Consider the following 27,821-nt stretch of genomic DNA (forward strand, 5'->3'; position numbering starts at 1 on the left):
ATATTTACATATCATGACTAATAGAAGAGCCAGTTGTCCTACTGACGCATTTATAATGAAACACTGCCTATATTCTTCATATAAAATGTGGAAAACACTGTTATTGTTGTTGTTGTTGTTGTTGTTGTTAAACACTATCATCACCAACATTATTATTAGTAATAATAAAAACAAAAATAACAGTTTAATAGGAGAAATATATGTAAGATTTTGCATAAACAATCAAATATGAATTCAATATTAGGCATTGGATATTGGATGTGTTATTCATGCAGTAAGAAACAAACCATTTTAGATTGTTTTCTGTAAGTTATTTATATATATATATATGCCTAAAAACGAAAGCAAAGCTTGTTTATGAGCTCATTTCAGGTTTTAACTCCATTTAAGATCAATTTATAAATATTTTTGGATGGTCAATGGAGGGGGAAAATATAAATCCCTGAAAAGTATAGAGAATATATCTTTTTCTCTTTTTTTCTTTTGTTTAAATGGAAGTGATTTAACTTTGGCCGAAATTACATCAGTTTCATGTCGATAGGTACTGGTTGTTGACCCCACCATGCTGCCGGTGTCACAGCCCCGCCCCGGAGCAACAGCCTCTACTTGATCCCGTCTGTAAGACAGCTGCTGCTATTAAAGCTCCGAGGACCAAGGAGCGCAGGTCACAGATATCTCTCAAGATCAGCTACTGGAGGAAAGAAAAAAAAAAACTACTTTGAATTATTAAACGCTGAGCCCTACTTATCACAATGCATTGCCTGAAAAGTCTGAGGACAGCTAACCCGGGAATCCTGCAGCTATTTAAAAATGCAGGGATCTTTGCTAGAGTTGGAGCTGACAGCATGGTTTTGTCCAGGACTCAGCAACCTGTTCTTCTCCCCTGCTGGGCAGCAGCATCACCCCACACCCACAGAGCCTATCATCACCAGCAGGGCCCTGATGTGGACCAAGGACACACCAAGTAGGTCACAGAAGACTGTCATCATTAATTAGTCAAAAAATCATTCAGTACTTTTATTTTTACTACAGTACTCTCACAATAAGAGTAATAATTCTACTAGCATTAGCTGCTTAAGTCCCCCTCATTATTCAAGCTTGTAGTAACAGGTGGCCACACTAACTAAAGTAAAATTTGTCAGAAAAGTTTCTTATTTTGTGGTAAATAGTCTTACCTTTTATGTAAAGCTGGGAAGATTCACCAATGAAGTCTGTAAGATGTAAAACTGCAGCTTGCAGGCAGCTAATGTTTGCTAATAGCTGGAAAAAAATGTTGGTTTGCTTTTGTCCAGAGGTTAATAAAAGCAATTAAACACATGCATGGAAAGCAAACTTTGACAAAACAGTTGTAATACTAACAATACGGCAGTGTGCCAGGTCAAGAAACAATATAACATCTGCTTCCCACAAAACTACACTGAAGGCTATTTTGAAACTTTTGTCGGTGTGGTTACTACATCAGGAGGCTTTAATGCAGGCTAACTGAGACTGGGGTTCCTATTTGACATGACCCGTATCCTAAACTAAAATTATACATTTTTAAACAATAAAAGCTAAACTGAAATGAGCAAACACAATACATTAAAAAAAACAAAAACAAATGTAAAAAAATACATATAAAGCTAGGCTACCATAACACATATTGTGTTTAATTAGCAGGCCATCACTCTGCCTGGTCCCCTTTTTCCTCTTTATGCTGTTCACATTTTCACTGTTTCAAATTTTTAAATATGTTGATTTGATGCTTTTCACTTACCTTCAGTGATTTAAGTAAGGAATGTATAGCGAGTAACTAAATATCTCTAATTTGGGCTCCTGGTCAAACAAAACAAGAATCTCTGTGTATACAAAAAAGTAATTTGTAGATTAAATAATAAGTATTTGCTAGTGATAAAAGTTACTCAATTGAGAAATATGGCATAATTGAGGCACTGAATTCATATTATTTGATATAACAGTATTTTTTTATTTAATTGGCACCAAATTACTTGCCAGACTTAAAGCAGTTAATTTCCTTCTTTATTCTGCTAATTGCCTAAACACAGACACATTAAAAGTGCAGTGATTAACACTATATTAAAGTGCATATTCTGTAAATCTCAAGTGATCACTATTATGTATATAATTACAGCAGGAAAGATGCAAAAATTGCTGTAAAAAGGAGTGACACCATTATCAATCTTAAAATGACTATGGTGCTGTTTGGGTTCTTTGGAAACTGATTCAGTCACCCTTGCTAACTCTATAATACTTCATGACAAGCAGGTTAATTGTTTTGCCCTTCTTATAGATGAAAATTGATAAGTTCAATTATATTTTAAAATATCTGTCTGCATATTAATTGTATGCAACACTCCAAAAACTACACTGTATATTTTATGTAGATTTTTTTAAAAATATACATGTAGTTAAGCCTTCTCTAAAACAAAGTTTATGTTAGGATCAAAGTAGATCACTGGAAAAATGCCAGTATTTACACTAGCTTTATGTTGACATAAACTTTGACTCATTGCTCAAGTTCTGACATTGAAGCTTGTCCACATTTAAACATCAAAACCTATTGCGTGTGTGTTTTTTGTTTTTATAGAAGCAGGTTGATGTCCAGCATGGAGGACCTGCTTTTCTACACCATCACTGATGGCAAAGAGATGATCCCTCTCTCCCAGTTCATCTCTGTACGTCAGCAGCACATTTACACTTCCTCTGTCACACTGAGCACTGTTTTGGCTTTTCATGGCCCATGTGAACATACACAAACACACTCGACTACACCGTTGACTTTAACCAAATCACCCTTGGCAGTGCCATGTTATCCCACAACAGGAATCCAGAGTATCTCCACCTGACTGAGGAGTCCAGTTTAAAAAGTGTCTAGGGACTTTCTTATGCAATAGGACTATATATAGTAGCTGTGGCACTAAGGACCAAAGTAATTAGAATCAGAGAGCAATATTAATTGTTCACATTAATTTTTAATTATTATTTTGCCTTTAATTACAACAGGACTTTACAGTTGAGATGTTGTACTGGTCGATTTAATAATATTAGTAGATTAAAGGAATTTAATTTAGGAACCAGCACCTACTATTTCCTTACTTAATCTTAGGAGCATTATGAGGTTCCTGTCAGATACATGAGGTCCCACTAAGCTCACACATTCAAAAAAGTCATGCTTCTATGAACAGATATGAACCTTTTCATATCTTAAAAGTCTCACAAGAGCTCAGGTTACTGAGAAGTAGAACATAGACTTAGAGCATAGAACATAAACTCGGAGTCTTTTTCCCTTTTCTCCTGTGATGGGACATGTTATACAGACAGCTGGTGACTGCGGTGTCTATGACGACTCAGTCTTTTTAAAACAGAACGTACATTAAGAAGGAGAGACGTGTGTCAACACAGGTGACAGCACAAATGACTTGGTGTGTTTGTAGAGGTTACTGGAGCGGAGATGGAACGGGAAAGTGGTACTCGGTGTCCCTGCAATGGAAATAACAACTGCAAAACACATTGACCCTCAGGGTGTCATAAAACACTGGAAACCTAAAGCAGGTGATCTAAAAAAGGCAGAGTCAGGACTTTGAGTGCAGTCAAATAGTTACATTTGCTTAGAAAGGTTTCTAAGTGAGTAAAGTGACCCAGAAGTATATGCATGGCAGCCATAATTAGAGATGTTTGAAATTTCTAAATACTAAAAAAGCTACTTTGGTTCTTCCTTTACTTCCTTCTTTAGCAAAGGATACACTGGGCCATCATTTGTGAATGAAAAGGAGATAATTGTGTGTGATGATGAACAGCTTGTAAAAATTAATTATAAGTGTGTTTTCCACTGACCCAATTTTTTCTTCTTTTTTATTTTTTATTTTCAACAAGCTGTTAAATGCACAACTGAACGTCATGTTGCTGTTAAAAAAACAATCTGCTTCATTTAAAAGCTGTTGCCTTTCGCTAACATATATTTATAAAAAGTTCTGTCTGTTGTGCTCACAAACCCAACCCTCAAACAGTCAACTGAAGGGCTCAACTCTAAAATAGACTCAGGAACACTACAACAGTCTAATTTCAGCACTTCCTGCAAGAGCATGTTTGGAGCCGCGTGCTTGCTTACAGAATTACTTACCAGTCAAAAGGTGTCTCACTGGTCAGGAGGGTTGTACACATGGTGTCCCCAAAATAGACCCACATACAGCGGCTGTCACTGTGACTTGCGAGAGGGATTCCAGTGATCTGGTCTATGCCTGTATTTCCGCCTCTCTCCCTTGTGGCAACACCTGAAGCTTTGCAGCTCTTTCACTGTACATGTCCTTGACACATGTTTAATATTCTTACATAAAAAGCTTTTTCAGTGTGTGAAAGAATATGTCAGTAGGTCACTCCCTTCTTTTCTCCCTTGTGCTTCTTATTTCCCTTCTCTGCAGGCTTTAAGAAAAACAGGCTTGTTAACATCTGACCCTCGGCTACGCGATTGTGTCCATCAGATGCGACAATCCACCCGTGACTCCATTGGGATAGTCATGATGGATAAGAAACTTTTCAGAAGGTGAAAAACATTGTGTATAGTGATGTAATAATAATAGATTGCATTTATATAGTGCTTTTCGAGACCCTCGAAGCACTTTACAATTCCACTATTCATTCACTCACTGGTGGCAAGCTACAGTTGTAGCCACAGCTGCCCTGGGGCAGACTGACAGAAGCGAGGCTGCCATCGGCCCCTCTGGCCGTCACCAGTAGGCGACGACCGAGACTGTCCAAGCTGGGGCTCGAACTGGCAACCTTCTGATTACAAGACAAACTGCCAACTCTTGAGCAACGATCGCCAAACTGATTTTGTTTGGGGACACAGTTGCTGAATACTTGAAAACTAGTCAGAAGACCTTGAGTGAAATATATTTAATTATAATCTTTCAAATAAAGATTGAGTAAATGGGAGGAAAATGATGAAGTTTGGTTGAGTTTTCACATGAGTGTTTGTTAGTGATCTGTGATCAGTGCTATTTGAGTCCAAGGGCCTGACAGAGACGGGCGTTTTATGGCCGACAGCTGCAGCTAACAAAATTCACGTGCATGCATGCCAGCCAAAGCAGTGGAGTGTGCTGGAAGACAGGGGGTCTCTGGGGCTGTTAATGAAAGGGCATCATTCTGGTTTGGCTCCAGACTGTGGCAATTACATTAGCAGGCCCAACAGATCCGTAAGTGCTATGCAGGCTGCTGACCAGACATATCATTTCATAGCAGACTTGTGTAATTCACTCACTCTCTTCCTTTGGCCTGGAACAGCACAGGGTTAAATAGTCTGACTATCTCTGTTAAAATTAATTGGTCATTTCTGATTTTCTGTGCTTGTTTTCTAAAATTTGTGAGGTCATCTGTTCCTGAAGAACACTCAAGAGCATACTATAAATATGCTACTAGAAACGGAGAGAGCTAGCTTTTATTTTTTTTAAAGATATGACCCGTATGAATAATGGAAGCTCTCTCCACTCTCTTTTCCTGGTGTCCCAAACCTCACGTTAGCATCGTCTTGGATTAGTGAGGCCTCTGGGCCCAGATATTTTAGTTCAGAGCTGTGACAGAATGTGCATACCTTTCCTTGAGAGCATACTGCATTGCTGAGCAGTTAACACACACAGCAATGGAAATCTATAATAACTACTGGATGAGTTGGTATGGGCAGGTTTGTTTACCCTTTTAGCTAAATGTCAGTTGGCCTGAAACAGGTTACTTTGAAGCCTGCGTGTTGAAGATTTCAATTATTGATTGATGTTTTAGTTATATAAACAATTTTTCAGGCACCACCTTTCTCAATAACTTCAGGATTTTCCGCTTGGATCAAAGAAGCTAAAGAAAATGTCTGGACTCCTTTTCTTTGAAAAAAGCCAAAGGTTTATCTTGTAAAGCCAAGTGTATCATTTTTTTGAGACTTTTACATCATCAATGAGTTTTTCTTTTCTGCAATAAAACAAAATTGCAAAAAAAGCCAAACGTAACAAATATTATACTCATTTGATGAACTAAAATATATGCAAATTAATGTTATTTAAGTTTCAATAAATGCTTTATTTCATGGTTCAGGTTTTTAAGGGTTTAAGGTTGGACGCTCATATTACAGAGGAGTGTTTTGACTAATTCTCAAAAACGGTTATGTAGTAATACAACTACATATAACTCAGAGTAAACTACTTAATATAACTTTTAGCTTAAAGGTGCAATCAGCCATTCTGATGTATAAGCCATTCAGTTTATACAGTACTGTGCAAAAAGTCTTGAGTCAGTCCAATCGTTAACCTTTTTCAGAGGAATTGTTTCTTTGCCATTTGACTTATAAATCATGCAAGGCTCAAGTAATGAACTAGTGTTGAGTGTACACATAACAACCCATAATAAATAAAGATTTTACTGTTACTAGCAGCAAAAGCTAATCGTTTCTTCATATTTCTTTAGATTAATCCTTGAAAAATGCTAATGATAACAGTTTGATTGGCCTAAGATAGTGTTTTTGCACCAACTAGGTGATTCCCAAAGACTTTTTGTAGAAAATATAAGCATGTACAGTGCATAGTGTGCTCTTAAAATTTTTTTTAAGGGAACTGGAAATATGGAGTACAAAAGAAGAAGTAGGAGGCATGAAAAACTATCTGCAAAAGATGAACCGTATCTGAAATTCATGTCCTTAAGAAATGGGAGAGAAATCCAACAAAGACCTGATACGAGACATGATGGATGGATCTGGACCTTCAGTTGATCCATCTGCTGTTCACTGAAGCTGCCGTGAAGAAACATTCTTAAGAAAGGTGCATTTGTAGTTCAAATCACTGTCATGGGAAGGTCATTAGAAAACTACAAAAGTGAATGGTGTGTTTCAAAACACAGCAGAGTCTCTGTCATGGCTGAAAACACCACTGGCTGAAATGAGATTGCATTTCAGCCAGTGGTGTTGAGGATCTTGAAAACTGATTTAATTATGAACTCAGAAAAGTCACATTGTGATGCAATACTATCTACAAAGTGTCTCACGGGCAACAGCTTCATAACAACATTCCCCAAAACACCGTCAGTGCAGTAAAAGCATACCTGAATATGAAACACAATAAAACGCTATTAGTCACAGGTTGGCCAAGAAGACTGGATAACTATTTCTGAAGACTACTTAAAGAAGTTAAAGCAAAAGCTTGCCTCAGAGAGTTCAGGCTATGTGAAAGAATAGACCGATAGCTACTTTATTGATCCTTACAAGGGAAGTTGTTGTCTTACAGTAACAGGTTAAGAATGAAAAATAGTGCAGTCTACAATTTGCCTTGCTGACATTGAAAAGGAGGTGATTTCTTCCAGACCTCTCCACAAAGTTCCTCACCAGCTTCCTGCACTCAAGCTACTGCTTAATACACGCAAGGTGCTGATCTCAAATATTGGCTTTCAAGCTTATTTAGAATTGCAGAAACTCTGTTTTTTGCCTTACGTGCTGTACCTTGATTTGTTTGCAAGTTTCAGTAAAATCCTGCACATATTTTTCCCTTTTCTTTTTCTTTTTTTTTTCTTTTTTAAGCAAAATGCCAAGACATGAGTGAAAGCTCAATACCTTTGCACAGTATTATATGGCTCCATTTGAGGACCTGCTAGCTGTACAGCTCTTTGTTTGATTAATCGTCCTGAGAGTCACTCTGAAACAATATCCTAGACCAAGACCGCAGTCATCAAAAACCTCACAAAGCTCCACCTCTCCACCAAATTTCATTAAATTTAACTTAGTACTTTAATCACATAGCTCGTCTCGACTTGGCTTAGCGAAGTACCCAAGAGGCCCTGTAATTGTTAATTGTTTATGATTGGTGTTTGCTGTTCAGCGTTTTCTGTTGTCTTACGTGTGAAGCTGAGGTGTAGTTGCTTGCCTGTCTCACATCACAAAGAATACGTCTGATATTAATAATCCAAGTAAGCCAATATTTCCCACAATTTCTGCTGTAACTTAACACAGCAGAGGCAAAGGGATTTTATTTGTTTATGAAAACATCTCAGTCTCCATTACACTTTATTACATGGGATAAAAGTCCTGTTTTATCACACTGGTGTGAATAATAAAATTTATTAAATCCATTAGTCTGGTTCAGTTGTGGGAATTGTACATGCTGCATTTCTGTCACATTGACACGGCTCCCTGGCACAGAACCATCTTTGCATTAATATATATAATGTCTTTTAACTGTAAAGGGTCATAATGTCTGCCATGAAAACACTGATCGGTACCTGGATTTACTCACTGAAAGGCTTTTATTTGGCTCCTCCTATTGAAGGGTGGTTTTATGGGCAGTGTTTTTGCTACAAAGTAGCTTCAGTGACAGTTAGGAATATCAAAATTTACTAATTAAAGCGCGCCTTTTAAGGGTTTCTTGACCTCATTGTAATTGTGTCCTTTCGTAGGTGTGTGGGCAACAACATCATGCTGCTGACTAAGGCTTTCAGAAAAAAATTTATCATCCCAGACTTTGAAAAGCTTGTCCACCAAATTGATACAATGTACGACAGTGCGCATCAGCAGGAGGGGGGACAGGTAAGTGCCAGACCAACACGCGTATTGATTTTAGCGTGTGCGTCATCATTTTTTAGCTCACTCACATGTTTCTTGTCTTTATGCAGGTGGCTGACTACATTCCACAGTTGGCTAAGTTCAGCCCTGACCTGTGGGGTGTATCTCTGTGCACAATCGACGGACAGAGGTGCAGTATCAGTTCCACTTGTTCTACGTCTTTCCATTCTCTAAACCTCCACCGTGTGTACTGCCTCACTAACACGCCTCCATTTTTATTTTATTTTTTATTTTATTTTATTTTTTTCTCCATTACATCCTCATGTCATGCAGACACTCTGTGGGTGACACCAAGGTTCCCTTCTGTCTGCAGTCATGTGTGAAGCCTCTGGAGTACGCCATCGCTGTGCACGAGTTTGGCAGTGAGCACGTTCACCAGTTTGTGGGCAAAGAGCCAAGTGGTCTCAAGTTCAACAAACTGTCCCTAAATGAGGAAGGCAAGTGATTTGCGTAAAGAACCCCATTTATGCTCCCTGCGATAATAACATGAGTCAGAGTTTACAAGAACATCTGTCCCTCCATTTTTTTCAAATGTCCAGACACTGCTGCACATATTATTCTGCCCGACCCAGCGATCAGCACGTGCGTGGTCTCTGTGAGGACATTATGTGGATGGGAACAACATTACTACGCAATTTCAGAATTGAAAACAAACAGTTATCTGTGTATTTAGCTGCAGTTAGAGGGTTTGATGGTTATTCCCACCTATTTCCAGTTAAGAACCACAGTTAACCTAATGTCCCAACAGAGTACCCAGAGTCAACCCACACAGGCTGTGTATTTTTTTGTTTGTTTTTATTTTGCTTATTATCTTTTTTCCATCACATTAAAGAAATGCCAAAAACATCCTGGAAATATTCTCTGAATGCAGAGAATATTTGCATTTTTAATGTTTCCATGTAATATTATGAATGAACATTTTCAAAGCATTATATTTATTATGTATATTGCAGTCAGAAATGCATTAAACTTCTAACCTAGAAATATTCCTTGAACATTCAATTGGAAACATCATTAGAGCTTGTAGGTATAACATTTACAAATGTTGTATGAAATTTTCCTGCCAGCTGGGTTACAATTAAAGTACCTGCTCATCTCTAAAGCCAATTGGATTTTACTGCATGTCTTCAGTTCATTAGCCGTCGCTGCATCCTAAGCCCCCAAGATGAAATTTATTCTCCAGTCTCAGCAGTCTCAGTTTATTATTCTTGTGGTTAGGGGCAAATCAGTGATAACTTGCTCTCATTTCTTGTGCAGATAAACCACACAACCCCATGGTGAATGCTGGAGCTATTGTCATCAGTTCTTTAATTAAGGTAAAATCTAAGCCCTGAATACATTGATGTGATAATAGATGCTTACTGAATGCACATGTCTGTGTTTAAGAATATGCACATAAAATAACTACGTAGTTGTCGGTCATTATATGAGGTTCTTGGGGCAAAACAGAGGAGTCTCTTAGGAGGCAGCTGGACATGACCAAAAATAGGCTTTCCATTTTTAAACCCAGTCCTTATTAAATGTTTTCCCTTGAATTAGTACAGTGCAGCATAGTGTTCTGTAGCCTCTCCAGAGATTCACAGTTCAAAGGGGTAATCACCTGTTTAAAAGTCTGTACAAAGCAGGAGTGAAATAGGTTTTGCAAAAGATTTTTTCATAATGTATGGTTTCACTTGGGTTTTAGCTGCCGGCTCAACACGAGCTTGAAGTTGCCAAAAAAAATAACTCTTTCAAAAAAATAGACAAACTCTTTTTTTATTCCTGTAGCCAGTGCATGAGTAGGGACGAGCCCTGTATGGTTTGCAATCTTATAAAATTTGCAGTCATTATGAAACCTGATTGTGCCACAGTTTGCAATCTGTGTGTGACCTAAGCAAGCAAATCCCTTTAGTGGTACTTTGGACGGTAGAATATTCAATATAAAGACAATTGTGAGCTAAATGTTGTGAACTAGTTTAGAAAATTGCTTTTTTCATGGGTATGAAGCGCTAAAGAAATACACAGCTGAAAGCCACAGATTGCTGGTTTCTTAAAGGTCAAACTATTGGTGATGTAATGTTATTTACAATGCAAAGTTCTAGAAAGCAACACTTTTATACCAAATAGGTTGAAGTTTACTGAACAAACTCCCTCCTGATGGATAACGTCAACAACAGCCATGACATCCTTATCTATTGGCTGAGATTATATGCCCCCCATAGTGACTTATCTGTGATCTTTGCCTTTACTCCAAAACATACAGTCATATATGGTCGTAGAGGCTTTGCTTGTGTTGGTTTTTGAAGTCTGACAGCTGACTCTTATCATATGTGGGCCAAGTGCAGCTGCAAGGGAGGGGAATCGGTCTGGGGCGGACAACATGGCGTGTGCATGCTTGTGGCCAATTGTGGCCCCCAGAACTGAAGGTGTGTTAGCCAGCCTCACAGCTCAGTGTGTTTAGAGGGGGCAATACTTGTGTCAACATAGTTTATTCAGTGTATCTGCATATAGTTTATATTTACACTGAGGAGATTATATACTTAAAAAGCATTTATTTTAGACACAGAAAAGGAAATTAAAGGCTAAAACTACAAAGTATATAGAAGATGCAACATTTGTGCACATTCGGGAGTGCATAAATATTGCTAAGGTTTACATATCAAAGTTTAACATCAAACATCTGTATGTTTTGGTCAAAAATAATTTTTCATATTAGGTAGCACACCAGAGATAAATTCCCTTGAAAGACATAAAGCCTACTCTTTTAGTGGTCATGAGATTTAGTCCTCAGGTCTTTCCTTGAACTCAGTGATGTCTGCTATCATCCTTAACCTTTCGAGATAAGGCCATTAAATATGAATGTAGCGCCATCCCCTTTTGGTACCTCTACAACACGGTAATGATCATCTGCTGGTCCATGAAATTCAAGCACAACCATAAGCAGCCCTCACGTCACAGCGAGCACATTGCCACGAGGGCTGACACGCTCAAACACACCATGTGCACATCAGATATTGACACACACCCAAGATCAAAAGTATGCTTCAGTGTCAAAGCACTCAAACACTGCCATCTGTAGGGACTTACTGACTCTATTGAGCTGGCAACAGAAAGTTATTTTTCCTCTTCTCTTCTTACAGCCTCATTCAAATAAGGCTGAGAGGTTTGACTATGTAAGTAAATGTTTTATTTTTTAGAAATTTTTATATCTAGTCCCTTTTTGGTATTTGTTCTTCCTGCTCAATGGTCTCTAAAAGTGATGTTACTGCAGGTGATGGAGTTCTTGAAAAGCATGGTTGGTACAGAGTATGTGGGCTTCAGCAATGCAACGTGAGTGGCCTGCTGCAAGAAATGTAAAAACTATTGTCATTTTGTGCCCTGAATGATGGTTTTCATATCGCTGTGTGCCGGCAGTTTCCAGTCAGAGAGGGAGACTGGTGACAGGAATTTTGCCATTGGGTATTACCTCAAAGAGAAAAAGGTGCGTTTATTATTTTTGGTGTTTTGCATACAATATTAATTACTTCAGGGGTTATTGAATTGAGGTTTTAAATTTAATTGAATAGTATACGCTGACTCTAATCTTATTCCTTGCAGTGCTTTCCTGAAAATGCAGATATGATTGCAGCTCTTGACTTTTACTTTCAGGTGAGATTGTCCTTTAAAGTTGTTGGAAACAATATTTTAGCATGTGTATGTTAGCAGAGCAGCTCCCTGTCAGTTGGTCCAACAATTTGATCCAGATTAAACACAGCTGGATGGCGGCACCAGTCATGAATCTTTTTACCCCTTGTTCAAGTTTCCAATTGTCCAATAATCTATGACACTTTGCAAGTATTTAAATAAGTATCACTCCCACTAACCTCAGCTTTAATATTAATGTTGAGCTAAGTAAGCAGTGTAATTAGAAACCTCATGATTATTATAGGTCGATAATTTGCTGGACAGTGAAACTTCTTTTTCTAGGGCAAATCTACACTCTGCTACAGTTCACTGCCTCTGTTCATCACATCACAGTGAATTTTAAATCAAACTATCAATATGTGATTGAAGTACATACTTCCAGCTTTACTTCAAGGGGTTTTACAACAATTTTCCGTTAACTGTTAAGGTACTACAGACATTTTTATCAAAGCATGCTCTGTAGCGTTGAGATGATTGACTTGGCTACTGAAGATTATCCCATTTCTTTACGTTAAGAAACGTTTTGTTTGATTATGTAGCATTTTTGGGGGTCATTATCGATTTGCTCTATGTAGTGCTGTCATGCTGTTTTGCAGCATTTGGCTGAATCAGAACATAGCCCTCTACGCTTTTGCAGAATTTTGCAGGCTTGAGTGTTAGTTTTGTTTTTTGTTTTTTTTGGCAAAGTTTAGCCTTCCTGTTCTTGAGTGTCTCTTGGTTATAGACTTTGATTATGATATTCCTACCTCCTGCAAAATGTTTTTCTCCTGGTTAGATATTGTTAGTTGTCAATGTCATACTTTGCCTCTCCGAAACATGAAATGGGCATGCATGCAGAAGTTGCATTACCAGCAGGGGCAGATAATATATTTAAAGCCAAGAAGTCTGTAGTGAACCAAAAAAACCTATAAAGTACATTTCAGGGTCCTTAATGGTCAGAAACGATTAAGCTAGTTTCTTCTTTCGTCCTTCCTTCTGTCAGATTTTTTTATTTGGCCACTTCTAAAGTTTTGCCATCTCTGTGATAGGTTAATTTTGCTTTTTCAGCCAAATGATGGCCTCCCTCACTTGACAAGTCTGCAGCTCTCATATTTAAAATATCAGTAAAAAGCCATGAAATACCCATTCAACACTCACCCGACCCTGAAACTTGTCAGTGAATTGTTCAGTTGCTTTTAAGCTATTGAAAATCAGAGCCTATATATAAAAAAATTGTATTTACTAAAGAGTTATTGCAAGATTCTTGTAAAAAACCTTGAATTAAAGCTGAAGTTTGGTTTAAAATCCACTGTGGTGGTACACAGAGGCAAAACTACAGAAATTGTGTTTTTGACCAACAAATGACGGATCTAACTGTACCTGCTAAGCATCAGCGAAACATTAGCATTTAGCTAAAAAATAAAATAAAACACCCTCATCTCTTACTGTCGATAGATTCGTCATAATAAGATCAAATTTTAATGTGCACCATGAAAAGTCAATCATGGCGACCAGAATTAACACCTGAAATTTACATGATTTAGCTAATTGATCTTTTTCTGTTATGGTTTACGGACTCATCTCTTAGCAGTCTTTACACACAATCTTTTCTGCATCAAGAAACTGACATAGTTGGCGACCAGCTGATCAAGAAAGTGAAGGGTTAAACACTAAAACTACTATAGAGCAAAATATTTCCCTCACAAGTTTCCACGTTGCAAAAGAAATCTGTAATGTAAGAATAATACAGTAAGAACAATATAGTCCAATTCTGTGAGTATTTAATCTTTTTTTTTTTTCTCTTAAACTCCAGCTGTGCTCCATAGAGGTAACCTGCGAGTCAGGAAGCGTCATGGCTGCCACGCTGGCAAATGGGGGTATTTGTCCAATCACAGGCGACCGCGTGCTGAGTGCCGAGGCAGTGCGCAACACCCTAAGTCTCATGCATTCGTGCGGCATGTATGACTTTTCTGGACAGTTTGCCTTCCAAGTGAGTCCCTGTACTGGAGGAAGAAAATTGATTTTTTTTTTTTTATCATAGAGTACTAATCATGAGATGTTTGCATCGAGATTTCAGATGTTTTGTTGGTTGTCCTTGTCTAGGTGGGCTTGCCGGCTAAATCTGGCGTTTCAGGTGCTGTACTGCTGGTGGTCCCCAATGTCATGGGTATGATGTGTTGGTCCCCACCATTAGATCGTCTTGGAAACAGTGTTCGTGGCATTCACTTCTGTCAGGTATGCTTCTTAAACATAATGACAGGTTTTTTTTTTTAAGTCTTAAATATTTACATTTTGTAACAGAAGCTAAATGTTCATGTCTTCTTTGTGTTTTTATGATAAAAAGTTAAAGATCAAATTCACCACATGTTATGTATGTCATATTAATTATTGTCTTTTATTTGTTGATTCATCAGGATCTCGTGTCTTGCTTTAACTTCCACAATTACGACAACCTGAGGCATTTCACTAAGAAACACGACCCGAGGAGACGATTAGATGACGATGATGATCCAGTGAGTTTAGTGCAACAAGTGTAGCCAGTGCTTTCTTTTCAGGTGACTGACTAACTAAGGGTGTTTTCACACCGATAGTTTGCTTCCTCTGGTCTGGGGTCAGAGGATGAGTTTGTAAACTTTCCCATTTGGTTACTTCACAAAACTCACAGCGAACAAGCCAAATATGGACTTTCAGTCCTCTTATATTAGCCTAATGTATCTGTGGAAGGCGCAACAAAAGTAAATACAGGAAAGAGCTGACAAAAGTGGTTATCTGACCAAATATAAATAAAGCATCACACATCATCACATATTTGGAAGTAGTCAGTTGCCAACTTCTTAGTTTTGGTCTGCACCATGTTCACATCTGCACAAACAAACTGCACCGAAGAGAGAGGGAGAGAGAGAGAGAACCAGAGTTCAATGTAAGCAGTCTAAACAGCAGAGGGCAAGCCAAGTTTATTTATATAGCACAATTCAACAACAAGGTAATTCAAAGTGCTTTACAGAGACATTAAAAAACAAACAATAAAAAGCATGATTTAAAATTGATTTAAAAAAACAGTAGATAAAATCAGTAGTTAAAATATAAGTTTTGAAATTTAAGCTTAAAAGTGTGGATTTGGTGCTTTATTCAAATGCAGCTGAGAACAGGTGAGTCTTCAACCTGGATTTAAATAAACTGAGTGTTTCAGCTGATCTGAGGCTTTCTGGGAGTTTGTTCCAGATATAAGGAGCATAAAAGCTGAATGCAGCTTCTCCGTGTCTGGTTCTGACTCTGGGAACTGATAAAAGACCGGATCCAGATGACCTGAGGGATCTGGAAGGTTCATACTGGGTCAGGAGGTCACTGATGTATTTTGGTCCTAAACCATTTAGAGCTTTATAGACCAGCATCAGAACTTTAAAGTCTATCCTCTGACGGACAGGCAGCCAGTGTAAAGACCTCAGAGCTGGACTGATGTGGTCCACTTTTTTGGTCTTAGTGAGGACTCGAGCAGCAGAGTTCTGAATGAGCTGTAGTTGTCTGACTGATTTTTTTTAGGTAGACCTGTAAAGATGCTGTTACAGTAATCAAGCCTGCTAAAGATGAATGCATGGACTAGTTTTTCCAGGTCCTGTTGAGACATCAGATCTTTTATCCTTGATATATTCTTGAGGTGATAGTAAGCTGACTTTGTTATTGTCTTAATGTGTTTTTCTAAGTTTAGGTCTGCATCCATCACTACACCCAAATTTCTCACCTGGTTTGTGGTTTTTAGATGTATAGATTGAAGTTCTCTGGTGACCTGTAATCGTTTTTCTTTGGCGCCAAAGACTATTACCTCAGTTTTGTTTTTGTTTAGCTGGAGAAAATTGTGACATAACCAGTCATTAATTTCCTCAATGCATTTACCAAGAGCCTGTACAGGGCCTCGGTCTCCTGGTGACATTGTGATATATATTTGTGTGTCATCTGCATAGCTGTGATAGTTTATTTTGTTGTTCTTTATAATCTGTGCCAGTGGGAGCATGTAAATGTTAAACAGAAGGGGTCCCAAGATGGAACCTTGGGGAACTCCACATGTGATACTTGTCTGCACAGATGTGAAGTTACCTATTGATGCAAAGTATTTCCTGTTTTTTAAGTATGTTTTGAACCAGTTTAGTACAGTTCCTGAAAGACCTGTCCAGTTCTCCAGTCGTTTGAGTAATATGTTGTGGTCAACTGTATCAAATGCTGCACTGAGATCCAGCAAAACTAAGACTGACATTTTTCCACTGTCTGTATTCAGACATATTTGGTCAGAGCGGTTTCAGTGCTGTGGTTCGGTCTAAAACCTGACTGGAAGGCATCATAGCAGTTATTCAGGTCTGACTCCAAAGTCTTTGAGACCTTTTTGAAAAAACTTGTTGGCAGGACATCTAAACGGCAAGAGGAGGTGTTCAGTTGACCTAAGATGTCCTCCAGGTCTTTGCTGTTAATAGGGTGAAACTGTTTGATGGTGTTTAAACAGTTTTTCAGTGGACACAGTACATATCCTGAATCTGCTGTTGATGTACCAATTGCTTGTCTAATCTTTTGGATTTTGTCTGTGAAGAATTTGGCGAAGTCATTGCAGGCCATGGTCGAATGGAGTTTAGCTGCCACTGACACAGGAGGGTTTGTTAGCCTGTCAACTGTAGAAAATAAGACCCGAGCATTATGACTGGTTTTGGTGATGATGTCAGAGAAGTAGGAACATGAATTACTAACAATATACTGGAGCCCTGTTATGCTCATTATCAAGGTTCATATTTGTAACCTTGGTCTCAAATAGAGTCCAAGGTTACAAGGATGAGGATAAATAGTTCTTATTTATCCACTCCATTAAACAAACAGATTTATCTCCCTTACCCGTCTCTTTAAATAAGCTTTCTTCTGATTGGCTGCTCTCAAAAACAGAAGGTTTGGACAGCAAGATCTGTGATTGTTTAAAGGTTTGATTGTTTAGCCTCCTAGGACCTGGCATCCACATATGTGGACATCACATTTTGGGTTATTTAGACCAAAATACTCAATTTTGCTCTACAAGGGCCTGATATCCACTTACGAGGACATTATACTGCTACTGTTCTATCGAAATTTTATATGAATATCCTCATATGTGGATCTCATTTTTCTTAGAAACAAAGATTAGGTAAAGAAAAATCTGGCAATTCTTTGGGACCTGATGAACGTAAAAACAATCAGCCCAAATATCAAAGAGAAATTAAAAATGCATGCCATGGAAGAGTTCGGGTCTTAGGAGGTTAAAGGTGTTTAGAATGTACTCGTTTAACACTGTTAAAGCTGTGAGGTTTCTAACTACAACTCACTGCATGAAATACTAATTTGTGTAAACACTTTATACCACACATAGGATGTGGTATTTGCGTAATCACACTCTTTCTGTATCGCTTCACATCACCTACAATGGACCAGTTTAAGTATTTAGGTGCCCGAGTTTTTCTCCTGTCTCCATTATTGTTGCGACCTTGTACACTTTTGATGAGTTGCATGATCTTGACTGTGACTGACTGTAACTGTTCTCAACCATCTGTGTTTGAGATGACATAATTAAGGACTCCCTTTCTTTGAGCCTAAAGGAGACAAAATGCATCTGAAACTAAGATTCTAGAGCAATCTGAAGGCTGAGCTTTAACATTATACAGATTGCCTTAATATGCAATACTTTGGCCATGTTTAGTATGAGCATCCAAAACAAAGCAGATACAACCACTCTCACAGTGTTTGTTGTTTGATCCATTAGAACAAGTCAGTGGTAAACCTGATGTTCGCAGCATACAATGGTGACGTCTCTGCTCTAAGAAGGTAAGTAAAACCTGGATATAATCGTTTTTTAGTTTTTACCAGAAACACATACACAACACAAACTGTTGTATGATGCATTCTTACATAAGCAGATTTTTGGGCATCAATGCAAATGCATTTTCCTTATAATGTGGCACCATTTAAAAGGAAACAACAGTGTCACATTGTTACAACAAAGAAATAATCACTTTTTGTGCTAAGTTTTCTTGTTGTCATACTAAATAAATACATTTTAACATACTGTATGTTAGAGGTGGGAATCACCATACATCCCACGATACGATATTATCACAATACTTAACGCACTATACGATATTATTGCGATTGTTTTTTTGTTTTGTTTTTTGTTTTGTTTTTAAATATCTGCGATATTCAGATTCTGTACATAAAGGTAAACTTTATCAATATTCATTTTATCTAATATCAAAGTCTTGCACTCAGTCTTTCTCTCATTTCAGTCAGTTTTATTGTTGACAAACTGAACGGTTTGTATTACAGTCTAGTCCAACTTAACTGAATGCAACCATCTGGTACAATTATAGCTATTCTGAACTATGCAATTTATGGAAAACTATGCAGCCCATTCAGCAACTGAAGAATTTGAAAGTAAATTAAAACAAAATATAATTTAACATTAAATAAAAAAGTTTTAAACTTAATTAAAATAAAACATGTCTTAAATTAAAATAAGTAAACTGTCATGTTTATTGCTGCCAAAAAAAAGTTAAATACATTTGGACAGTGAAGGAATGTCAGGATTCTTGCTCAGAAAAAGGATCAACATGCTCTGAAGTCAGAGCACAAAAACTTTTTTTGTAACAAAATAGCGATTTCTGCTGTCCCTGTATCGATACATTATTAGCAAACAAAATATCACGATACTACACAGTATCGATTTTTCCCCCCACCCCTACTGTATGTTAACAGTCTTTATGTCTAGCTAGCTTGTCTGCTGGCTGTAACAGACCTTTATGAGGCGGTATCAGTCTTCTTACCTAATTCTCCATAAAGAAAGGGAAAAAACATTAAAGAGCATGTTAGCTGCCATATAAATGTGATTTCATCATGTAACTGTTTCTCACATACCATGGTTTCTGACAGTTGTCCTTCACTGGAGTTACAATAACCTTTTCGTGTGCGTCTTATCTCACCTTCCCGTGTCCTTGTTATCCCCCCAGGTTTGCCCTTTCGGCTGTGAACATGGAGCAGAGGGACTACGACTCTCGCACAGTGCTCCACATCGCTGCTGCAGAAGGTGACACTTTTCATTATTATTTCTTTCATTGTTGGAAAATCCTGGCTTCAATATTCAAAGAAGTCTAAATTGACTACAGCATGTTTAGTCTTCTGTTCTTTGGGCTCTGACGTTGGGCTTGCTGCATTATTTATTTATTTATTTTATTTTTTATTTTTTTCCTCTCTTTTCAGGTCAAGTGGAAGCTATAATCTTTCTAACCGAGATATGTAAAGTGAATCCTCACATGAAGGACAGGTAGGAATTTAAATTGTCCTCTCCTTCATTTGAAAGCGATAACACTAACTTTAAAAAACCATTTATGTCCATTTTGTGTCCTGTTACCTGTTAGATGGGGGAATACACCTCTAGATGACGCCATGCAGTTTGGCCATGGAGTTGTTGTTTCGCTTCTGCAAGAGTACCAGCGTGTGTACGATGACATCGACTCACTGAGCAACACAGATGAGCAGAAAGCCGCATTTGATACGCTGAAGAGCATTGTTTAAATCTACTAGGGATCATGAGAGCTTGCAATGAAAATTAGTCTTTTTTTATTATGTAGCTGAGAGGAATGAAAGAGAAGTGAGACTGAGAGCAGTGATGAATGAATTAGTTCAACTTAAATGTGGTAGAAATGTTACGTGAGCATCGTCTCATAGACTGTGAAAAGCTGTATCTCTTTGCAGACAGAAGGTTTGTATCAGAAAAGCGCTATACAAACAAGCAATGTCAGGCTTGTGTGGAGAAAAATTACATTGATTTATATTGTGATTTGGACTGCGTTGAAACTTTAATGCTTTTTTTATGCTCAGCTTCCGATAGATAAATGAGATGTAAATATCTAAAGTGCTTATTTATTTTTAACACGGTGAGATGTTGTATCATCTGCCTTATTAGAGAGTAATTTAATCATAATAATAGGTTTATGCTTCTACTGAAATGACTGTAAATATGCCTAAAGCTGCTTTAATAATTATTCTACCTTGACAGGATATGATTCATAGTCATGGCAAAAAGAAGGGACATCCTCTTTAAATTATAAGGTTTTAATATCTTGTAGATAATTTCTGGAGTAGGACCACACCTCTATACACACCCCTTCTAGTTCTGTCTTTATATGACCCCTACCCCTACACTACAAGCTGTTTGTTCTTGATTTTGTCTCCCAGCCTTCCTCTCTTTTTCAGTTCATGCCCTCCTCATTTTTACCTTGGCATCTGCCCTGCTGCCAGTCCCATCTGAGGCCTTCCCCAAACCACAGTCTCAATTCATATTCACACCATCTGCCATTATCAACTTGAAATGCTGTAAAACCTAAATGTGATGTGGTTCCAGCTAGTGAAAGGACGTTATTAAAAAAAACTAAACAAAAAATCCAAAAGCTGTGTGTGGAAAAACTAAGTAGAGCCTCTCTGCAGCCATAGGAATTAAGGGGGTAAATGGCAGCCAAGCGCTGCTAAGTGCACTTAATTAACTGATGATCAGCAAGTTTGACCACCTTTTGTAAAAGCAGATGTTTAGATAGTTTGCAGGTGTGAAGCATTCAGGTGTGTTAACACAGTGCCAAGACTCTACAGGCCTCAGTTAGACAGTACAATTAGAAAATGACAGAAAATGTCTTGGAAAGGTTTCTAGGAGAAAGCTTCTTCTCCCTAAAAAGACCTTGTCAGCACAACTTCAGTTTGCAAAATTTAATCTGAACAACCCACAAATGTCCTTTGAGCACAACAGCAAAATGGAGATATTCGGTCCAAAAGCAAAGAGCTGTGTTTGGCAAAAAACCAAACACAGCATACCAGCACAAACCTCATACTAGCTTTTAAGCTGGATAATGTAGGGGTGATGATTTGTTAGTTTAGTAGTCAGAGGATCTGGGCATCCTGCAGTCATTGAGTCGACCATAAACTCCTCTGTATACCAAAGTGTTCCGATTCAAGTGTAAGGCCGTCAGTCTGACGGCTAAATGTCAGGTCACAAAACTGAAAAAAACAGAAAAGAATGAAGATGTTGCAATGATCCAAAGTCCAGAACTTAACACTGGTGTTCCAGCAGTTTCCAGTTCATGGCAGACTTGGTGGTTCCTGCATTCTTCCTGATCATCCTAACTAATTTCCCTTTATTTAAATGTGACAGTTTGGATCTTCTTCCTACCATTTGCAAAGTGGTGACACATCCAAATAACCTGTACTTGTGTACAGTTTGAACTTATGATCTTAGAAACTGCAGTTCTTTAGAAATGGCTCCAGATACCTTCCCAGTTTCTGTAAATCTGTGTTTCTCCTTCTTACATCTTCACTGGGCTCTTTGGACTTTACCATTGTTCTGAGTATTGGTCAGTTCAATGAGTGCTGTCAAATAGACTGTATATCAATGACCAATCATGATCACTAAGGAGAAGTTAATAGGCCTTATGAAGTCAAGACACTGTAGTACATTAAGCAGTATATTTGACCCTGTGTGGATTAGAAATAATCCAAAATAACTTCAACTCGTGAATCCAGTTTTTGGATTTTAAAGTCATTAAAGATTTGTGCTGTATAGTTATTCCACCCTGAAAAAGAACAGTTGGAAGAAATCATTCATGCTCACAATGAGTGTTATGTAAACATCTGACCATAACTGTTCAAAAAAACCATACAACTGACGGGGGCTGTAATTTCTTTTTACCATGACTGTAGTTAATGTCTGAAACACTAAAAGTACCGTTTCAGTCAGTTTCATATCAGACTCCTGTATGTCCAAATTAGTCTTTATAGGAAACATGAGTAACCTATTTTTTTTTCCCTATTTTCCTGTGTACATGACCATGCAGTAATTTCTGATCATCTTTGTGCAGTTGTTTTGATTTCTTTCTCAGCCACAAGATGTTCAGAAAAGGTTTTGACATGCCACACTGTTCAAGTTTCTGCTGAAGTACGTCAGGCGGATTGTCCATGTTTCTCAAAACCAGGATGTTGATTATATGTGAAACATATAAAACGGGTATTAATGCCCATGAGAAACACTCTTCTTTGTCAAGGCTTCAGTTTACTCTGCTGATGGACTGTGATGTGATTTTGTTTTTCTTTTTTGCAGTTTGAAAAACACTTCTCATTGGATATTCTTGTCAAGCAAATATCTGAATGTGTCAGGTGCTGGGAACAGTGTACATTTGGGCTGACACAATATGTGAATGTGAATATAAGCTGTGCACATATATGAACGCAAACTTGTGTTTTATCAGTATGCAGACCTGTGATGATTTCACTGCGCTTCATTTGCAACGTGAACTGTTTTCACACACATGAAGTCTGGAAAATGTTGGGATGATGTCCAGTTTCCTTTCTCAAATGCCGCATTCAACAGGAGAAAGTTCATGTCCTGACAGTTCTCACTTCTGGAAATATTCTGGTTTAAGTGAGGGTGCTTCCTGCACAGTCTCCTCATTCTAAAGAGGGATTGAATGACGAGCGTGACTGTTGTTGCTGAAAAGTTCATGTGTGAAAACTGCTTTACCTGCAATGAAAAAGCAGTTTCCTGATTTGTATTAAAGCCTTAAGGTCACTGTAAATGACAAACTGTTGTAAATAAAAGAATGTAGAGGCAGCATCAGTGAAGTTATTTTATTAAATTTGAGTGTGAACATGAGCTTGAAAAATGCTTTGTGTTGACTTAAGTTTGCAAAAGGTGGGTAATGCCAGCACATTCAATGTAAAAAACAAAACAAACTTGGCAGCTGATGTTCCTCTCAGAGGTAGCACATGAGGTACACTTATAATTGCCTGAGGCTTGATGACATACAGAGTACTGGATGGTTAGAAAACATCTAGACCACACACACACACACACAAATTAAGGTAGACATGATGCATAAAGATATTGCTTTCTTTTCTCCACTTATTAAAGATACTGTTCTCATAAGTACTGCCATGGTAACAAGCCTAGCCTGCTACTTTTCCCCGACCTTTACAACGATCACGCCATCCAGCTTCACATTAGGCCTTCGGGCTCCTCCAGACCCGAGTGTGTGAGCAGCTCCCCATCCCAAAGTCCAAACGCCGGACACAGGGGGGCCTTGAACTGACCCCTAACAGTGTGAATGATCCTGGGCTGCTCCACGTCAACCAGCCCCAGGAAACCCCCTTCATAGTCAAGAAGGATCCCAACACGGTCTGGCTTGCCCACCAGTGTCACGGGAACTATCTTATTGCTGGTCATGGCAAACCACTTCCGCTGAGCATAACCAAACACCCAGGAGGAGCTGTTGGTGCCCACGCAGTCGTCTCTGGACATCGCCGCCTCGGCCACGCCCAGACGAAATTCTTGAGACTTTTTCACCGTCACCTCCCAGTAGTGTCGTCCGCTGCTGAGCTTCTTGTCGCCGAACACGACAGCCCAGTCCCGGAAACGCTCGGGGTCATCTTGGACCTGGCTGGGGTCAAGGCCCATCATGCGATAGATGACGCCTGTGTCTTTCTTGAAGAGGTCCAGACTGCTGTGGGCTGTTCGCTCGTCGAGCCTGAACTGCAGACCTAGAGATAAAGACAACAGGAATGTATCTTTACATGACTCAAGTTTGATATCAGTTTAGTGGAAGGAAAAAAAAAAGTCTCTTCCATCTGTGATTTGCCTGCCTGTGAAAAAAGAAAGCAAAAGAGCATGGGCTACAAGAAAAGTTCTAAGTAAGAGAGACGTGAATCCTTTAAAAAAGTTGACCTTCTTCTCCTTTCTTTCATATCAATAAAGAAACCTGGACGCTTTGCATACCAGCTTTTCTAATACTGTTGAATTCGATTCTCAGAAGATGCTGTGATCCGGACTATTAATTATCACTTTATTGTGGTTACACTGAGATTTGAGGGGGGGGGGGGGGGGCAGATGTGCAAGCAGTCCCAACTCATAAGTAATATTTAAATCAATTCTGGGACACTGATAGCGCGGGCCAACAGTATTTGAACGAACACACACACACACACACACACACACACACACACACACACACACACACACACACACACACACACACACTCCACTGAGAAGTGATTAAATAAGTTGACAGCTTTAAAAATATATGGCTTCAGTTACTAGGTGCTGTACGTCTCTTTTGCAAATGCATGTGCATCACTGAAGGCAGGCCAGTTCAGTACCCGGGATCTTCTATTATAAAGCCATGCTGTTTTAATAGGTGCAGAATGTGGTTTAACATTATCTTGCTGAAATATACGAGACCTAAGAAGAGACGTCACCGGATTGGAACATACTTGGCTCTAAGAACCTGTATATACCTATGGTGGCATTCCAGCTGTGCAAGTTGTCAGATCCATATACACTTAAAGCAGCTTAATACCATCGGAGTTGCAGGCATTTGAACTGAGCATTGATGAAAAGTCAGACGGTCCCTCTTCTCCTCAGATCAAAGGATGTTATGTCCATGTTTTCCTAAACGAACTTCAAATTTCAATTCAGGTGATCACAGAACAGTTTTCCACTTTGACTCGGTCCATTTTAAAGTAGCTTTCAGTGAAAACAGCAGCATTCCTGGTGCACGTTCACATATAGCTTTTTCTTTACAGACCTTTATCCTGAATTTGTGATGGCACAGTGAACTGTGTTCACAGTGATTTCCATGCCTGTTTTTTTTTTTTTTGCTGCCTTAGGGCCTGAAGATCACAGGCACCCAATACAGAATTTGAGCTTTGTCCCTTGCACACAAAGATTTCACCAGTTTCTTTAAATCTTTTGATATTATACACTGTAGATGATGAGATATTCAAAGTCTTTGCAATTTTATGTCGAATAACATTATCCTGAATTGTTCCACAACGTGTAGATTGATTTGTTTTGCAGACTGGTGAACCTCTACACATTTTTACTCCTGAGAAACTGCCCTCTCCAAGATGCCCTTAATGAACACTTACTATTTATGTCTTTTCTTATGTGTTCACCTACTCACCCACTGAGCCAAAGTGGCACCCCTTGTGCCAACTTCTTTGAGATACGTTGCTCGCATCAACTTCAAAGTGAGCTAATATTTATTCATTAAAAAACCCCAAACACATTTGATATGTTTTCTCTTTTCTATTAGGAATAAAATACAGGTTTATGAGATTTGAAAATCATTCATTCTGCATTTAGACATCTTCTAAACTTGCCAACAATTATCAGTGCATTACTTGGCAACTCGAAATGTTAAAAACCCTGATTTTTCTCCCAGGTTTAAGCCCATCGGTCTGTTGTACATTATCGTACAATTACTAACCTGACTACAGTAGATCTTAGTATGCACAGGTGCTCAAGTGTTTTCTGAATGCAATGGACATTAGAAAAGTAATAAAACTGCTCATTTAAAGGTACATTTCCTCAGAAAAACATTTGAAGGCAGGAGTTTAATGCACCTATTTTCGGACAGTACTTGCTTCGCTGCTTTTTATTTCAGTTTAAACTTCTATTACTTCAACACTGTGCACACATACTATGGTCTATGTTTATTAAAATTTTAGTCCCAATGGGCGTGCATTTCAAGGTACAAAGACAGCTACGGCTCCGTGTGAAAACATCAGTCAGGCGTATCCGCACAGCTTTCTTTGTTTTTTTGTTTTTGCTTTAAATATAAATTTATTCGGATTTTATGACCACTTACAGCCCTTACTACTACAGAAAAGGTAGGCCATAACGGAGAATCCACACTAACAAACATAACCCGTTAGCTGTCAGGTTACGCCTGTTGAGACACTGACCTCTGAGGGGGCGGGCTCAAAAGCTAACCTTTATTTAACCACTACATTAACTCACTGCTGGCCGTGGATGTGGAGATGAAGCAGGTCCTCGCTGGCAGGTTGACAGCCCGTCTGTGTCCGGCTGACAGGGAGGAAACAGTGCGTCCTGCCAGGCGACAGACACGAGCCGCACTCACGGGCATCGCCATGTTTTCGCTGCGGCTGCTGCTGTTCACGTTTTAGCTCCTTTTGCTCATCAAATGTAGCAGCTGCGCGCTCTGCCGCCCCCTGCAGGCCTGGAGAGTAGCACCGACACCCGCGTGGCCAAAACATTGATCAGTACCACGGACAGCAGCCTGCCTATTATCAATTATCCTTACATAATTGATGCATTATATATTATTTATTCTATCCATAATAAATAATACATACAGTAATATAAACATCATGCAATAAAGCATTTAACAGAAGGGAGCAACACTTTTGGAATATTTTAGTAATATTAGATTCACAACAATACATTTTCAATATTAATTATTAGTTTAACCTTTAAACAGCCTAGTAGGTGATTTATGGCCCTAGCTGTATTTTTTTTATGAGCAGTTGTGATGTATATAAGAGCAAACATGTTTTCTTCCATGCATTTTTCAATCTACTTTTACAGGATTTAGCCCACTGCGTGGCATGGATAATACATGTATGTATTTCAGTATTACTGAATTATTATTAGTATTATTGAATGTGTGCATGAATGGTTGTTGGTCACTCTGGGAGTGGCTCAGCAACAGCCTAGCTGGGACAGGATACAGCCTTTGCAACGACATGGATGGATGGACGGGTGTTTCTATATACAGTACCGACCACAAGGTCTATTAAACCTGACACGACTTCAGTGAAGAGCTAGTACAAAATACATTTTATGCAAACATTATTACAATACAGCACACAAATTGACACATAGGGACAGTGTGCATCTGATTGTTGGGGTTTCTCTGTATTGTTGTAGGGTCTTTACCTTACAATATTCAGTGCCTTCAGGCAACTTTGGTTGTGATTTGGTGCTATATAAATGCAACTGAATTTAATTGAATTGCACAAAAAGAGAGGTGAAGCCAGGGTGGAGGAGGTAGAAATGTGTGTCGGGGGTGATTTGTGACAGAAGGATAGCAACAAGAGGAAAAGGGAAGGTTTACAAGATGGTAGTGAGAGCTGCTAGGAATTGTGTTTTGGAGACAGTGTCACTAATAAAAAGACAGGAGGTGGATACTCCGATCATATATCAGTAATTATTATTATTATTTATTTGATGTGACCAAGATGGACCGGACTAGAATCAGAGGGAGTATCACAGGGACACCTCAGGTTGAGCAGTTTGGAGACAAAGTTAAAGAGACTAGGGTGAGATGGTTTGGACAACTGCAGAGGAGGGACGGTGTTCATGGATGTAGTGAAGGAGGATATGCAGATGGTACTGCCAGGAGCTCCATGTTGGTAAATAGTGAATTCTTTATTCACTCCCATTTTCCACTTCCACAGCTTAAAAGTAATCATACCAGTTACCATATTGGAATCACCCTGTAATATAAATATGTAATAATGAGCTCTTAATATACAGCATAAATAATATGAGATTGTATTGTGAAATATAACGTCTCTCAAATGCCAACTTCAGTTTCTGGTGGCAGCTGAATTTGTTTAAAGAATAGTAAATGGAGGAAAAATATCCTCTGTACAACATCGGCTTCAAACCAGGCAGTGAATCAGTACATGAAATATTCAGATCCTTTATGTAAGTAAAAAGACCACTACAAGAGTGTAAACTATGCTACTCAAA

General features: G+C 38.6%; 2 protein-coding genes across 2 annotated transcripts; one reads left to right on the plus strand and one right to left on the minus strand.

Annotated features, from left to right (window-relative positions):
- The first annotated feature begins 619 nt into the window (after window positions 1-619).
- On the plus strand, window positions 620-22,919 carry gls2a (glutaminase 2a (liver, mitochondrial)). Its single transcript, XM_085444782.1, has 18 exons — window positions 620-964; window positions 2,588-2,675; window positions 4,419-4,540; window positions 8,419-8,548; window positions 8,635-8,714; window positions 8,858-9,021; window positions 9,842-9,900; window positions 11,704-11,736; window positions 11,835-11,893; window positions 11,978-12,044; window positions 12,161-12,211; window positions 14,040-14,216; window positions 14,330-14,461; window positions 14,641-14,739; window positions 17,994-18,055; window positions 19,234-19,310; window positions 19,484-19,547; window positions 19,642-22,919. The coding sequence occupies exons 1-18, from the start codon at window positions 753-755 to the stop codon at window positions 19,796-19,798; spliced, it is 1,833 nt and encodes a 610-aa protein (XP_085300908.1). The 5' UTR covers window positions 620-752; the 3' UTR covers window positions 19,799-22,919.
- On the minus strand, window positions 22,881-26,224 carry spryd4 (SPRY domain containing 4). Its single transcript, XM_085444783.1, has 2 exons — window positions 26,064-26,224; window positions 22,881-23,803 (listed from the first exon to the last, which is right to left on the minus strand). The coding sequence occupies exons 1-2, from the start codon at window positions 26,194-26,196 to the stop codon at window positions 23,262-23,264; spliced, it is 675 nt and encodes a 224-aa protein (XP_085300909.1). The 5' UTR covers window positions 26,197-26,224; the 3' UTR covers window positions 22,881-23,261.
- Between the last annotated feature and the right edge of the window lie 1,597 nt (window positions 26,225-27,821).

Source organism: Copadichromis virginalis, linkage group LG20 (genome assembly GCF_057382275.1).
Source record: "Copadichromis virginalis isolate Kocher_CV1m ecotype Utaka linkage group LG20, C_Virginalis_male_GT1.1, whole genome shotgun sequence".
Taxonomy (NCBI): domain Eukaryota; kingdom Metazoa; phylum Chordata; class Actinopteri; order Cichliformes; family Cichlidae; genus Copadichromis; species Copadichromis virginalis.